General features: G+C 32.1%; 1 protein-coding gene across 1 annotated transcript in view; it reads left to right on the top strand.

Annotated features, from left to right (window-relative positions):
• Nucleotides 1-16,163, top strand: part of LOC129219436 (RNA-binding protein 26-like) — a 200,673-nt gene that overhangs the window by 36,369 nt on the left and 148,141 nt on the right. Inside the window, exon 2 of the mRNA XM_054853832.1 lies at nucleotides 11,347-11,465. Coding sequence (XP_054709807.1) covers nucleotides 11,347-11,465 — 119 coding nt within the window. The remainder of the gene's footprint in view (nucleotides 1-11,346; nucleotides 11,466-16,163) is intronic.

Raw genomic sequence — 16,163 nt, 5'->3', positions numbered from 1 at the left:
ATGTGTGTTGCGTTACGAAAGGCACACACATCGAACATTTATGATTGAAACGAAACTTGGATAGTTTATCTTTTTTTTTTTCTATTTATCATCTACAGTGCTGTAAATTTTTAAAAGTGAGGTATTCTTTAATGCTAGCATTGTATAATAATGTAAATACGCTGAATATCTCATTCACTTCGCTAAACTTTATTACTTATATGTAAAATATGATCTAAAATTAGTTGCACCAATGTGTAATTAGCATTTTTTTTTCTTTATTAAATTCCGAAGTATAAAATCAAAAAATTTTAATTAAATGATTAACTGACAATATATGATGCATTAGAATTTTATACTAATTTTATCACATCCTAAAAATAAATCTATCAATCAAGCACATGGAAAATCAGTTGATTTTCATTTCATCCATATTTTGTTCTTTTCATTAAATTTTGTCAATTTGTCCAATTTCTTTTGGCATCCTGGGGTTTTTTATGAAAAAGTGGAAAAATTAACAACCCTGGTTCTAGCTATTCTACAAAAAAAAAAAAAAAAAAGAAAGAAAGAAAAATAAAGAACCAAAAATTGGGTCGAGTCTCCCTAGTTTCATGTATCTTATTACTTTTCCCCCCAATGGGAAAGGTTTAACCCCCTAAAACTAGTGGCAGGGATTGGGGATATAAGGGAGGGGGGACAATAAAAAAAAAGACCACTAAAAGCCATAGGACTTTTAGCGACAGTAAAAAATGAAAAGAAAAAGTACAAAATTTTGTTGCTGGTTTTGAGAATATTGAAGCAGATAAGTGATGCAAGTCTAACAACTTAACTCATTCTTTTCTTAAGATTTTGATGAATTTTGTACACAAACCCTTTTTTTTTTTTTGAAGAAACACTTTGACATGAATTAAACTTACATTATTTATTGCGAAGTATTTTGAGGTGTCACAAACTGTTGGTAAATATTTTATTGAATAGTAATGTCTTGTTTAAGTAAAGCAATTTATTTACTAATATCAAAACAATGAACACATAAACTGAAAGTTATTGCTTGTGCTAAATAATGTTTCATAAACAGATATATAAAGTAAAACAAATAATTTTATTCTGAAAATGTGGTCATTTCTGCTTTTTTCAAAATTTTGATTTTTCGTTCCTAAATCGGAAAATAAAATAAATAATTGAAACATAAAGAGGGGGGTTTAGGTCATTGAAATAAGTGTACAAGTTATTATTTACAGGGTTCAGTCAAGCAGAAAATGGTATTATTTGGGTGTTTCAATAAATCAGTACTTCAAGTTTAATCAACAGTGCAGCATTGCAAGTAACAAAACCTACAAAATACTTGGGTTTATCAATCAATCTATTTTAAATAAATCTAAAAAGATTCAGAAGTATAGTAAGACCTCATTTGGAGTAAGCTGTTCAGTTTTGGTTTCCTTACCTCAAGAAAGATAGTTCTTTGTTGGAAAGGGTTGAAGGAATGGCTACAAGGATAGTGAAAGGACTTCCAGATTTAGATTATGATGCCAGACTTAAATGTCTTAATATGTATACCCTGGAGTAAAATAGAATCAGAGGCAGGGTTGGCCGGATTGGACCCAATTGGGTTGGACCCAATGGTTTTTTTTGAAAAAACCCATTATTTAGCCCACTTTTGGGTTTTTTAAAAATTTTTTGAGAAGTTTTTTAAAAAAGTAATTAATTTAAATACTTTTACAATTTAAACTTCTATTTTATTTGTTCTTCACCACAGACAATGGACATAAAAATAAATTTTGAACTTAAATAGTATTTCTTAAATCTTAATGGCATTAAAAAAATACTTCAAAGATTTTAAATAAATATATTTAACTTTTTTCCTTAACTGGTCAATAAATAACTCAAATTATCTTGACTAAGTCCTGTCACGTCTGGTTTTCTCAATATTTGTAGATTGTACAGAGGAAACTACTCTAGCTAAAAGGCTTTCATGTGAATTATTTTCTGCAACCCGACACGTCACAAATTTCGAATTAACAAGTTATATTTTTTTTAGAAATTAACAGGTTTTACAAATGGTCGTACAGAAAACAGAATAGGATGTACAGTATTTTCATTATCTTACAAAAAAGTTTAATATTTCTTAATCTGTACACAGAAATAGAAAAACAGGCAACATAAAATTCAAAGAAATGTCTTGATTAAGCTGGAATTCAGTAAATAGGGATTTAAACTACTTGAGGTTCTACAGTAGTTTTGCATAAAAAAATGAAATACAATAAAGTAAAATGCAAAAAAAAAAAAAAAAAAAAAAAAAAAAAAAAAAAAAAGTAGTAATTAAAAACGAACAATAGATTTTATCACTCAAGAAGTAATTTTGCCTTAACTGATGGGAATCATGGAAACTAAAAAATCTGAAACTTCACCATTCTTGGGTTTTGTCGTCTTTCATACTCTTCTTCAGAAAACGCTGAATTTTAACTAGTTTTCCAGCTTTTTTTACCCCAAGACAATTCTTGTGCTTTGTTCATATACTTACGCTACAATATGCTACAAGTACCCTACATTTTCCCTAAAAAAAGACAAAAAAAACCCACATTTCTTTTAAAAAACCCAGCTTTAGTTGGGTTTTATTTAAAAAAACCCAAAAAAACCCTGGGTCCATGGGCTTTTTTAAAAAAATCCGGGTTTTTGCCATCCCTGGTCAGAGGGGACATGATTCAGTTGTTTAAATTTATTTTAATGAAAGGCATTTATCGGGGGGGGGGGGGTCATTCCATAGTGACTAACGTAACATTCGCAGCTGTTTTTCTTACTCTTTTTACTTACACCGGGAGTAAAAATAAATGTTTTTTGGTTTAATATGCAGATTTAAAATGTACAAGGTGACTATTTTTCATTCCTACTAAGAATTTGAAGCAAAATAAGCACTGGCAGGTATTTTTTCACCAAAAAAAGCATTGTGACTGACGTAACAATTTTGCAACCCTTAGAAACAATGCTTATGTTACGAGGCAAATTTTTCCGAAACTAACGCAGGCATTTAAAATTGGCCTATAGATTTGTAAGAGGTAAACTGTCCATTTTAAAAAATATACTACAGATTTATTACAGATGAATCTTTTTTGGTCCTTAATAGTACTTTTACGAAAAACTGTGTGTGACTAACGTAACGTGACTAACATAACCATCGAATAACAAGCAATGAATGCATATAAAAAACTTTCTATAAATAATCTCTTGCTCTTATATAACTTTCACACTTTTTAGGAACCGTCTTTATGTTGCATTATGGTTCTTTCTTTACTTTTTTTCTATATTAGTGTAAGAAATTGAATGGCAGGATTCAGTTCAATTAACTTGATTTGAATGTGCGAAAAAAAAATGTTAGAAAACTGCTTTTACAAACTGAATAACATCATTTTTGGGATAGTTAAATCCTAAATATCTTTCTTTTAAAAAGTTAACTTAATACAAGTTGATAGTTTCACCAAATTCTAGTATTCTGCCGATATACTAGTTATCGTCGTAAGAAACTCCGTAGTACTTTCCAACGAAACACATTATTTTTTAAGGTTTACTGATTCATCGAACGAATAGTGTTGTGCATTGTGAATTAAAATGTAATATTGGAAAAAAAATATTCAAACTTTTTTGCAGAATGCATTTTAATTCCAGATATCACAGCAAATGTTTGAATTTCTAAATGATCATTCTTGCATTTTCTGAAATATATGGCAGCAGCGCTTATTGTCACTGTATCATGTAACATCTTCAAATGTTTTCCAACGAGCTGCCATTACCAGGGGTCAATCTAGGATTTTTTGTCAGGGTCCTGTTTTAGGAATTTTGTGAAAAATAATTTGGAATTTTGTGAAAACTAAAATGGAATTTTGTGAAAACTAAAATGGAATTTTGTGAAAAAAAAAAAAGATCATAAGATCACTATAACCTAAATAACTCTTAGTTATAGTTTTAAAAAGATGAGAATTCAATTAAAAATAATGTTTAGTTCATTTATTTGAACAGTTTAAGTTTAAGAATTCAATTGCACGCCGTGCGTTTTTTCTACTACTTGAACTTGTTGTTTGCATAGTGTTGCCAAACTGGAGGTTTCAAAACCGCCAAGAAACATGATCATTCCGACTAGTGAAGTTAAAAAAAAAAAATGTCGAAAATCAACTTAAAGTCATATTTTTTATTTTTTAGTAAATTTGAGAGCAAAAATAAAAGCTTTAAACAAAATTAAGATTGCATTCCTAGCTCCATGTTCCAACGTGGCGAGCAAAATAAAACACACCATGCAACAAGGCATCCGCCAACAGCTTCCATTTCATTGCCACACTGCTCGCAGTTCAAAACGAAAACCACCAATAAGCACGCTGCGCACTTGAAATTCCTTCAATCACGGAGAGGCGCACGTCACACGTCATCCTCCCTCCGATCAATCCGATCCGATCAGCGTACGTGCGCGCGACTCATTCCGCTCGGAGTGCCTAGTTGATCTGAGGTAGAAACAACTTTCAGTGACTGCTTTGCAAAATAGATTTTGTGAAAGGTCCGTTCATAGGGGTCCGAATTTTGTGAAGGGTCCGTTTTTAGGGTTTGGAATTTTGTGAAGGGTCCGTAAACGGACCGAATTTCTGTCTAGATTGACCCCTGATTACTTCATTTTAATAATAGGTGGACATGTATTTTTCTAAAAAAATAGAGATGTTCTCCTTTGTTTGTTAAAACTGTCTTTCTATTTTCTTAATTCTTTAGCTTGGATACTTGTGTTGAATGCACATTCAGCATAGTACGCATTTTGCTTTACTCACCTTTTTTTTTTTTATTAATAATTCTTTAAATTGGAAGTATCTTTTTAAAGACCTTTAAAAAAGTTTTTTTCTAAGTAGACAGAAGGTCTTTTGTAATATTACTTTTATTTTTCACCCTTTATATTTTTAATCAATATAGAATGCCTACTTATTCAAAATTATTCATGAAAATGTACATTAAATTAAATAAGTTTTAAATATTAGCTGTCACTTTTAAAATGTTACATTAGTCACATGCAAACTGTTATGTTAGTCACACTAATTATTTTATATCTACTGATACTAAAATAAATGTATATTTTTTTAAGTAGATATGACACAGATGTAAGAAAATAAAAAGTGCTGTTTGGTTCAATCATCTGGTTTAGTTTTTAAGCAGAAAAAAATACATTTTCATAACTAACGTACCGTAAATATTTTCAGTGAAGTAACCAAACTAATTAAAATACTAAATCTTATAATGTATGCAAAAAGAACAGTCAATTTTGTTGGGCCAACATCGAATCTTTTAGAATAAACATAGTTCTTTTAAAAATTTTTAAAAGTTTTTACATTACACAAGAAAACTTGGACGCATGATTTTGCATATGCTAAGCTTTTTCTACAACCTCGCACAGAGCCAGAAGAAAAACACTGAATGAATTTCTTTCAAACTGTTAATGTTATACTAGAAAGTATGTTGAATGAACTGATAGGTCACAATTAGGGCTTTGAGGAAAAAAAAAATCTAAGGTTGAGGTTGACATTTCTATGGAGTGACCCTGGGTTAAAGTTTTGCTCAAAAAGCAGGACAAGGGGTCATTGTTTTAAGCTATTTAAATTTCAGGCTCGTTTGGAAACTAGGAAAAAATATTACTTTCATATCATAGGTCTATGGTCACTTAAAACAGCTTATCGAATGATGTTGTAATGAGTAAGGGGGTAGATAGCTTTAAGAGTGAGAGTGCCATTGATCTTCACTGGAGACTTATAAACTGACTAGGACCAGCCTAGCTAGGCCCAGAGCCTGTTGCTGGTCGTTACAATTGTATTTGTGCTTATTAGCACTGTTCACATGGATTGTTTCTACCCCAGAAAAACTTGCTTTAAACTACATTCTGAGTTATTTCCTGGGTAAACTGGGTCTTTCTTCCTTTTGCTATTGATTGGAGTAGGTACAGGGTTTTTACCCAGAATGCACTTAGCGAAACGAGTTTGTTCACTAGCTGGGTATAGCTGCTAAGGATGCTGGGTGAAACTACTTTCTCAGGTACAGGGTACAAGATCTTTTTGCATGTGAATGATGTATTTTCCGAACTTTTTTTTTTTTTGAGTTGGAGCAGGGAAATGCGGGGTATAAAAGTCATGTAAACATGGTTTTGAAGTGGAGATTTTAGAAAACATTTGTGGAATCATGCAATCCCCCTTCCATCACAACGCATTAGGGGTCAAAAAGTTTCGATGTGACCCAAAATTTTTGGCTTCTACTATTTGAAATTTGGGCTTGAAAATGAAAAGTTTGGTTGCAAAATATTTGACTTTAATTAGCAAATACACTAATTACAGGGTTCGTACGGGTCATGGAAATCCTGGAAAGTCATGGAAAAAAAATAACAAAATTTCAGACCTGGAAAAGTCATGGAAAATTGAAATTTTCATTGAAAGTCATATAAATTTATTTCAAGTCATGGAAAAATTTCCTGGACAAAGAGAAAGGAACAGTAGCTAAAGGAACATTAGAAATTTTGAGTGATTTAACAGTTTAGCACAAAAAAGCTATTAAAAGTGGAAAATTGAACGATCCAAAAATCAAACCTGAATTTTGAAATCTCATTGCATCTACTTCTGTCGCAGCCCCTTGCCATTTTTTGCGATGTGATTTTCCTACCTGGACATCACTTATTTTGAATTTTCTATTTTACAACACTTCTTATGTTTCATATTCCGTAGTAGCAAAATTTCATGTTCTTAGTTTTGCCACGCCCATTAAAAAAAAAAAAAAAAGCAGTTCAATTGTATGCAAGTTCGATTCCATCACTCGTAAGGACTTTATTATTATATTTATTAGAGTTTATCTTAATTTGTTAAATGTTTTAGAAAATAAAGATCTTACGTCAGGCGATAGAATACAGAAAAAGAGGCATTCTAATGCTCTAAACCAGTAGTGCTCAATATACGGCACGCAAAACTAATCCATGCGACCCACTGCTATGTTCAATGTCGGGAATTAAACGTGTTCCTGAATTTCTGAACCTATTAATTTATATAGATTTGAAAGTATGCAAATTTGAAAACAAAACAAATATACTTTTGAATCAGAAGATTGATTCATTACTGAATGGGTTTTTTTTTAAAAAAGATCTGGTTTAGAAACATAAAGAACTAAACTATGTGGCTTTACTTCAAAGAACCAAAATACTGTCAAGTTACGTGGATGATTAAAGGCACTGTTGATACCAAAAGGTAACTTTTGAAGGAAATTTATTGAAACTTCATGATGACTCAATCAACCTTGTCCCATTCAATATCATTCTGTCTGTTTAAAAAAAAATATCAGACATTTTAGCATCATCATATTCGCTTCACTGCATTTTTGATTTACTTAAATTTATATGATGAAGACAAATAAGAATAGTTTAGTTTTTTAAGTGTGCACTTATATTTTTAAAATTACTAGTAAGTGCTTCAATGAGGCTGTGGCATTCATATAGATGTTTTGCTAATGCTCATTTCCAAATATTGCCAAGTTTGAGATTAAATAGTGCTATTCTGTTCGTGTAACAAGGTCAAGAAAATTTTCATTGAAGTCATGAAAAAGTCTTGGAAAAGTCATGGAATTTTTTCATCCAAATAGAGTATGAACCCTGTAATTAAAACTAGTGCATATTGGAAATGGTCTAAATTTTCATTTTTTGGGAATAAAAGGAGAGTTTTTTTTTTAGGGCTGCAAGGACGGGAGGAAAATGGCCGACTCCAACTCCTGGATTTTGAAACGTTTGACTCTGACTCCATTTATTTATTTATTTGCATTTCCATTCCCCCTCCCCTCATGGAAAGAGGGAAAACCCCAAAACATAGATTGAAATATTAATTCCTTTTTATGAAATTTTCGGGTTGTATTTTGTTGTAAACCTAAGAGGTGCTGTGAAGCATGCTAGAAATTCAATTTGAAAATAAATTTTTCCAATAGTTGCGGTTTTAAAAGTGAGATTACTTAAAAGTTCCCTTTAAAAAAAATGAAAAAGACTAATTTGCTCCCTTTTAATGTTCAACAAATAGATGTTCATCAAAGTGTGTGCTTTCAATTTTTGAAAGCTGTAACTTTTGCAAAGTCAAAAAACCTTTCTTGAGAGAAGGCGATCCAGCCCGGGTGAGACTCATCTGGTGGATGACACAAAAAGTTAATTTCAAAGTTTATAAAATATATAAGTATTTTAATTCTGAAAAATTTTGTCAGTAAATCGTAACTAAAAAACTTCAATGAAAATAGGGCAATATATTGCGGTTAGAGGAAAGGGTACATGTACGCTTGAAGTCTGGAACAAATTTTACACAAAATGCGGCAGTATACAGCTTTGTAGGAATAGCTTTTACTTCACCTATATTTTGTCTTCGATCAATTTCTAATTTTAGTTTTACTGGCTGCTTTATAGTTAACCTTAATATGAAGATTTTTAGAATAACTGGAATTATTGAGTGTTGTAACCAAGAAATCATGTACTCATTTTATTTCATAGTTTTTAATGAGAACCAAGTTATAGATATAGTCTTTAGATTTAAAAACAGATATATTTTACCGAATCTTATGGATTCGCCTTTCAAGCCAACACTTATTTTGAATTTACCGAACACCCTTAGAAGTTTCCTCCCGAGCTACAGGCTCAAGGGATACATTCTTTTTACTATTTTATAACCGAGATCAAAGTAAAAGATATATTATTATTTTTATTTGAAAGTAATTATAAAATGCTAGGCATCAAAACCGTTTGCTGACAGTTGCTATTAGTTAAAGAAAGTTAAAAAACAAGCAAACTAGAGGACGGAGTAGTTAGTAATTACAGAAAGTTTGATAAACAATTTAACTAGCTGGTTGCCAATGACAGTTATTTTCTTATTAGTAGGCCTTTTTTGATGGAATTGAATCAATTGGATGTCTGTTCTTAAAAAAATGCAAGGAGAGTGAAAATTAAAGAAAAAAGGAAGCCCAGAGTCGGCATGATTTCTAACGTCCTCCGATTCCAAGACTCCAAAATCAGTCTGACTCCGACTCCACAGCCCTGGTGTTTTTCCTTCTAATGTATTCAGTAACTAAATAAAATTGTTTGAGTACATTTTAATTATTTGTAGAAGATATTTCACTAATTTTCTATGGATTGTACAAGCTTTAGAAAGAAATTGCAGCTTATCTTTTGAAGTTGGCAGCTTTGCAATAGGATTCTGAGTATATGAAATAGATTTTTTTTTTTTTTGGAAAGGTTTGTTATTTGTAAGAGGGTGAATAGTTTCAGATCAGTTCTTGATTCTTATTGTGAAACAATAAAGCAACCCACCTTCTAGTTGGGTCCAGAGCATGTTGCTGGTTGATAGTTTTGCAGGCCCATCATTTCAAGATTTTCTTGGGGGATGGGGTTATAATACAAAGCAAAAAACAGCAGAATACATGCATAAATACTAAAGTACAGTATGTTTCTAAATTACAGGAGGTCAATGGACTCATCCTGATCCCTTGAATGACAGATTTGCACCGTTTTGTTAAGACATTTACAGTCTTCGTTAAAACATTTGCTGCATATTTCAAAGTAGTAAATTGCTGGAAAGAAATTCGATATAAAGAAATTTCGATATGTTGAAGTGATTATAGTTTATCATTAATTCCCCCAAAACATTAAAATTAAAGTTAATTTTTCTGTATGAAACTCTATTTCTAATTTATATGTGAATCGGATGAAATGAAAGCTAATAATTAAAAAATGAATTCATGTGAAACATTTACTGATCACTACATAGTTTCTAAACAAACTACTGTTTTTGCAGTTTCATGGTTTTGAGTGAAAGTTTTCAGTAAGTTTCAATACTTTCATCAAGGCTTTCTGATTTCTTATAATAGTAGACACTCTACTTGCAGAAATAATTAATCTACCAGAAAATGACATTTTTGCGCCTTCAATTATAGTCATTCTTCGGCAATTCAACGTTATCCGCATTATTAAGGGATTTTCGTTCTGACAATGTAATCAAGAGAAAAGTAAAATATCAAATATATATATAAAACGCCATTTACTTTGAATATTTTACACTGAAATTAAAATCAACAGACAAAAGGGATAGCTTGAAACTGATCTTACTGTATTACCAGTTGCAACTGAGATTTAAAATAAACTTAAGGGAACTGTGGAACTGAACTTCATTAATGTATCGGATACTGTTCAAATTGCCCACAATTCGTAGCAATTGTGATCGTCCATGATATGCTATGGCACCCCAGACCATAACTCCGGGTGTTCGTCCACTGTGGCTTTTGATACTGCACTCCGGAATGTGCCGTTCACCGGCATAGCGCCTGACACGAATTCGGCCATCATAGTGCCACAAATTGAAGCGGGATTCATCAGAAAAAACGACCTGCTGCCAACCAGCACATCAGCTCCTATGCACATCGACCCATTGTAGCTGCAGGCGGCGATGGTTTTGCGTGAGAGGAATCCTGTATAAAGGAATCCTTGCACGCAGCCCACGCTGCAGCAGACGTCTCCGAATTGATGAAGCACACAATGAAACACCTGTAGCTGTTGACTACTGTGCTGCCAATTTGTCTAGAAGAAGCTGTGTGGTCCGTCAGCGCCATACGCACCAGGTGTCTGTCATAGCAAGATGATGTCGCATTTCGGGGTCCACTCCCAGATTTCCGAGTTGTCCGATCCTTGTCCGTCCACTGCTTCCAAACACGCATGATTGTGCTGCTGTTATGCTGCACACGAGCGGCTACTGCACGATAAGACAATCCAGCTTCATGAAGGCCGACAATTCTGCCCCGTTCAAACTCCGAAATTTGCTCAAATTTCGCTTTCTTTCGTCAAAGAGGCATAGTAAAGATTCAGTTAACGTTTACTCTAGCATATAACCAAAGATAATTATACACGCCTTGCTACAGCCGTCTATTTATATTCGGTTCAATCCGCCATTCAGAGGGCGCTGCTCAGCATACGCATGCGTTGCCGGTCTGCAATTCTAATCATTTGCATATCATGCCCTGCTTTACATTTCCTGCAATTTTCAGCTCACTCGTGTAAGTCCTTCGTGGTGTTGCAATTTTCACAAACAGGAGTGTATGTAATGGGCATAGAAATTTGCTGGGAGTTTGATACATAGAAAATTTTGATGTGTGGAAGTACAATATATGGAGGTTGAACTGTATTAATGTCAGATTTAATGTGTATCTGATATGTATTTTTGTATGTCATTGATATTATATTATTTTATTGTTATCAATGTTAATTATTTATTTTAGTTATTGTTTTGGAAATTATCTTGAATATACACATGAATTTTATTTAAATTTTTTATTTGTCTTATTTCTCCTTCATAGCTGTGAAGCGGATCAATTCACCTTAGCCAAATATATTTTGGCATTAATCCGAAAGGAGAAACCAGAGGATGAGCTACGCAGATTTTGTGTGCTGCAACTTTATGCATTTTTTCGAAAAAGTAAGTTTTTAAACAAAATTTATTTTTGAAAAATTAAGACTAACCTGTTCCAAATTGCAGAAATTTCATAATTAGAGCATTAAAAAAAATGTTTTCTTTCAGATTGTTAAAAAAGGTTTTAAAATATTAATAAAATAAAATTTACATTTTTTAGTTTTAATCTCTCCACCCCTCCTTACAAAAAGAAAAAAAAATATCATCAGTTTTTTATAAAATCAATACAATTCGAAGTAATTGGTAAGAACCTTTATTAAAAATATTTTTTTTATTGATTTTTCTGAATTTGAATTTATGTGTATATACATTGTAACATGTGTAAACAAATACTCAGACAAGTATCAGAATAACTTCAAGGCAGTGATGGAATTCAGTATCCTTCAAGCATTGGTACACAAAAAAAGCTCATTTAATTCAGCAAAAAATAAAAATAAATAACTTAGTTAAAAAAAAATTTCCAAACAACTTTGGCTTCAATTGTACATTAAAAAAAATATAAAAAATAAAATAAAAAAATAAAACCGGATAAATAGCTCATAAAAATTGTGCTATTTTTAAATATTAAAGTACATGTATTGATTCAAAAAGTATGAACAAATTTAAATGACTGGTTTTAATTGTGTGATTTAAATCATGTACACTGCATTCATTTTACTAATAGACACGTTTAGTGGTGACGTCAGGGGTTGCCAGAAACTCAGGGAAGTTTCCAATCATGCCGTTGCTATGCGCGTTGCTAAGGAAGAAACAACATAGGATCTTCGTACGAATAGGGTTGGAGCGATGTTTAATTGATGGTTTCTTGCCAATTAAATGCTTAAATAATTTTTTTAGTAGTTTCAAGTTACATATAAGCCACCTGTAGCAACATTTGACGAATATCGATAGTTTTTACTTGTGAATCGGGTTAAAATTCGGCAAAACATAGACTTATGTGGAATACAAGTGTATTTTCTAGAGTTACACTCTTCTTATTGTTATTTCTTTTTCTTTGGGTGGAGGGGAACAGCTCCGCCATTTGAGAGGGTCTGGAAAGACATTGCCCCCCTCCCCCGCTTTCGGAAAATTGCTGTATTTCTATAAATTTCGCGCAATTTTTTGTCTTTCGATGCAATATGCATTGACTGTATATGATTTAACCCCCCCCCCTTTGCAGAAAAGTTTTAAATAACGGGACGAGGGAGATATATTTTTTTAATCCTGTTTAAAGCTTTCTAAGAATTTGATTATAATTATTTTCTTCAGGCGAGATTTTTTTTAAATTTTTTTTTAATGGTATAAGTAATTTTTTGTTTTGGGGAAGGAGAATTTTTCACTTTTCTCGATTGTGATGCTTGTTTGCATTGAAATTATTTTTTTTTTCGAATGGGAGGGGGGATGTTAGGTTACATTCTCCTTATTCTATTGCGAGTTTGATTGGGATATTTTAGTTTAAAAGTTTTTCTTCTGGAGAACACACATGTAATTTAAGTTAAACTCCAATTGAGCTCTATTCCCAATAGGAATAAAAACTATAGCTTGAAGAAATTGATAAAATTCCCATTGAACCTAGAAAAAAACTAATATGTATATCCTTGTCCCCCCCCCCCAAAGAGCAATTACTTAAAACTACGGGCAGCAAGAAGAAATATCCCCTCCCCCCGAAGAAAAAAAGAATTTAATTGAACTATGCATTGCAAATAGTAGAACAAACTGAAATTTTCAATGTATATTTATGTATATTGATATAAAAAATATGTATAACAAGTACAGTAAAGTAAAAATCCCCCGCCTCGGAATACAAAAAAAAAAAAAAAGATTAAAATACTCGTGACAATTTGAAGAAAACACGCAATTCTCCCTTTCCCCCAAAGAGCCCGAAGGAATGGAGTTTCATTAAAATATGCATTATTACTGGAACAAATGCAGAAAAATCCTCCCCCCTCCAGGTATCGCTGATTAGGCTGACATGGTCTCTCGTCTTCTAAAAAAAGAATGCATACAATTCAATTAAAACTACTCCTCTTCCTAAAAAAAAATAATAATAATAATTAAATTTCGCTCTAAACTTTAAAAGAAAAATCTCACCCCCCCCCCAAGTCATGATATTTCAAATTTCCTAGAGGGGTACGTGCAAAAAGGAAATAGTCAATGTACGAATATGTTGCGTCGAAAAACAGCAAAAATTACGCCAAATTTATTGAAATACAGTTATTTTCCAAAAGGCATGAGGGGGGCAATACCTCTCCTGACCCTCTCAAATGTCGGACCTGTCCCCCTCCCCCCCAACGAAAAAAGAAATAACAATAAGGAGAGTGTATAACTCTAGAAAACACACTTGTATTTCATATAATCACTATGTTTTGCCGAATTTTAACCCGATTCACATGTAAAAACTATTGATACTCGTCAAATGATGTCTACAGGTGGCTTATATGTAACTTGAAACCACTAAAAAAATTATTTAGACCATTTAATTGCCAAAAAAAACTATCAATTAAACATCACTCTAACCCTATTCCTACGAAGATCCTATGCTGATTCTCCCTTAGCAACGCGCATAAGCAACGGCATGATTGGAAACTTCCCCGTGTTTCTGGCAACCACTGACGTCACACTAAACGTGTCTATTATTCAATGTCTGTAAAATAGGTAAAAATGTTCAGTTTTGTAAAAGTAAAAAAAAAAAAAAAAAAACTTTACTGAAGTGTTAGAATTAGATTTGATAACTTTAAAAAGAAAAATATGGAACTGATGTGATATACCCCACCCTTGGCGACTTTTTCCTGTTGGCGGCAAGAAAGCGTCGCCAAGAAAATGATGTATGGCGACATATGTCATACATCGTTTTTAGCGATGCTTTTTTAGCACCAACAGGAAAAAATCAGATAAAAAAAACATGATCAAAGCACTTCAGAACACAATATATATAAAAACAACATAAAAGCACAACAAAAAACATCACGAATATATGCTTCAAAAATGTACAGGGCCGGGTTTTTTTGTAAACATATTAAAATACAATGAAAATAAATTATTGTATTAATTACAAGTCGAAATTAATGCATTAATTTTTTTTTCATCATTTCTCCGGGATACGAGCCCTTGGTCTCATAAGCCGAGGTCTCATTACGAAAGTACTATGAGACCGAGGGCTCGCCAGGACCTCGCTCCACTCGGTCCGTTATCCCTCCGACTGTTAATATACATTACAGTCGGAGTAAGGTCACAGTTATGTATATTTTCATGGAGACACCCAAGGGTGGCTCCTTCCGTTCAGTGTACAATAATGACACAGTTTTAAGTGTGAAATATGCACCATTATTGTGCAGATTTATTAATAAAATTCAGCATTTTTAAGAGTACAACCGAAAGAACTTTCAATTGTTAACATAAAATTCAGTACCTAAAGGAGGCACGTTAATAGAATGTCTAAATAATTCGTGGCATCGATAAGAATTAACTTTTAGAACAAAATAACTGTACTATTTCTGTAAAATTAATTTACATACAATAAAAATAAAGTTAAAAACTACAAGAACCCCTCAAGGATTTGTAAAAACAAAGAATTTTGGAAGTGAGAGGTTTTTTTTTGAATACTAAAATAAAGAACTTACCTTTTTATATGGTATAAATATTCACACTCAGTCTAAAACAATACATCATATGACAATGGCACGTTACAGATACACACCATGTTGGAGTTAACTTTTAATTAACCTTCAAGTTTGAAGAAACTGGCATTTTCTAATGTTTTTACTTCAAAACACAACTACTGAATTTAAACTAACACAAAATAAGCATTCCTGTAAGGTATATTGCACGAAACAACACCACGTATATCTCCTGCGTGAAACCCAAACAACCCAAGTAAACAAGTTTGAACAGATCTGTAAGATTGCCTTCGGGTTGCTAAACACAGGTTAGTTTGGCCAGGGATGCCATGCATAAAAAATTATTGCCTCATTGATGAGAAAAATATTTTAATTTTGTGCAAAAAAATCGAATGTCGCCAAATGGGGGGGGGGGGGGTATATCACATCTGTACCAAAAATATAATAAATTTAAAAATTTTATGTACTGAAATTTTTTAGCATGTTTTGCATTTTTTAAGTATGAGTCATGCATATGGGTCATTCCATGTCAAGTGATCCAAAATTTGGGAATTTTTTTCCCTCACCCTTTTGTATTTCTTTGAAATTTCGCTTATCGATTGTACCCTTCAAGGTAATCAAAAGTCCAAATTTTTAGATTTTTATCTCTTTTATTATTTTACTTATGACACTTTGATTTTTCGAAAAACCCTCTTTTTTTCATGGATGCATGAACATAAAATGAACGATAACTCAGCACCAAATATAGATAGAAAGATTTGGTAAAAAGCATTTTAAAGTACATTAGTTGCTGTTTAATGGGATATAAAACATGACTAATTTCAAAAAAATTTTAATTTTTAAAAATTGAAATTTAAATTTTAAATTTAAATTTCTTAGAAAAGGTATAATGAATTTTTTTAAAAAAATTCTCAAAAATTTGTGAGTATTTTATCTTTATTTGTACAAAGTTTCAAGTTGAGATCTCAATGGGATCATATTTTTATGAATTTTTAAATAAAATTTGACTTATGAAATAATGGACATTTTTCAGATTCTAACTAGTTAAATATGGGGTTCGCTTACTTGGGATAGTCTAGTAAGTAGTAATTGATAATGACTATGCTTG

Source organism: Uloborus diversus, chromosome 3 (assembly GCF_026930045.1).
Source record: "Uloborus diversus isolate 005 chromosome 3, Udiv.v.3.1, whole genome shotgun sequence".
Classification (NCBI taxonomy): Eukaryota; Metazoa; Arthropoda; class Arachnida; order Araneae; family Uloboridae; genus Uloborus; species Uloborus diversus.
The sequence above is the reverse complement of the archived record's forward strand: the minus strand, read 5'-3'. Positions and strand labels throughout refer to the sequence as shown.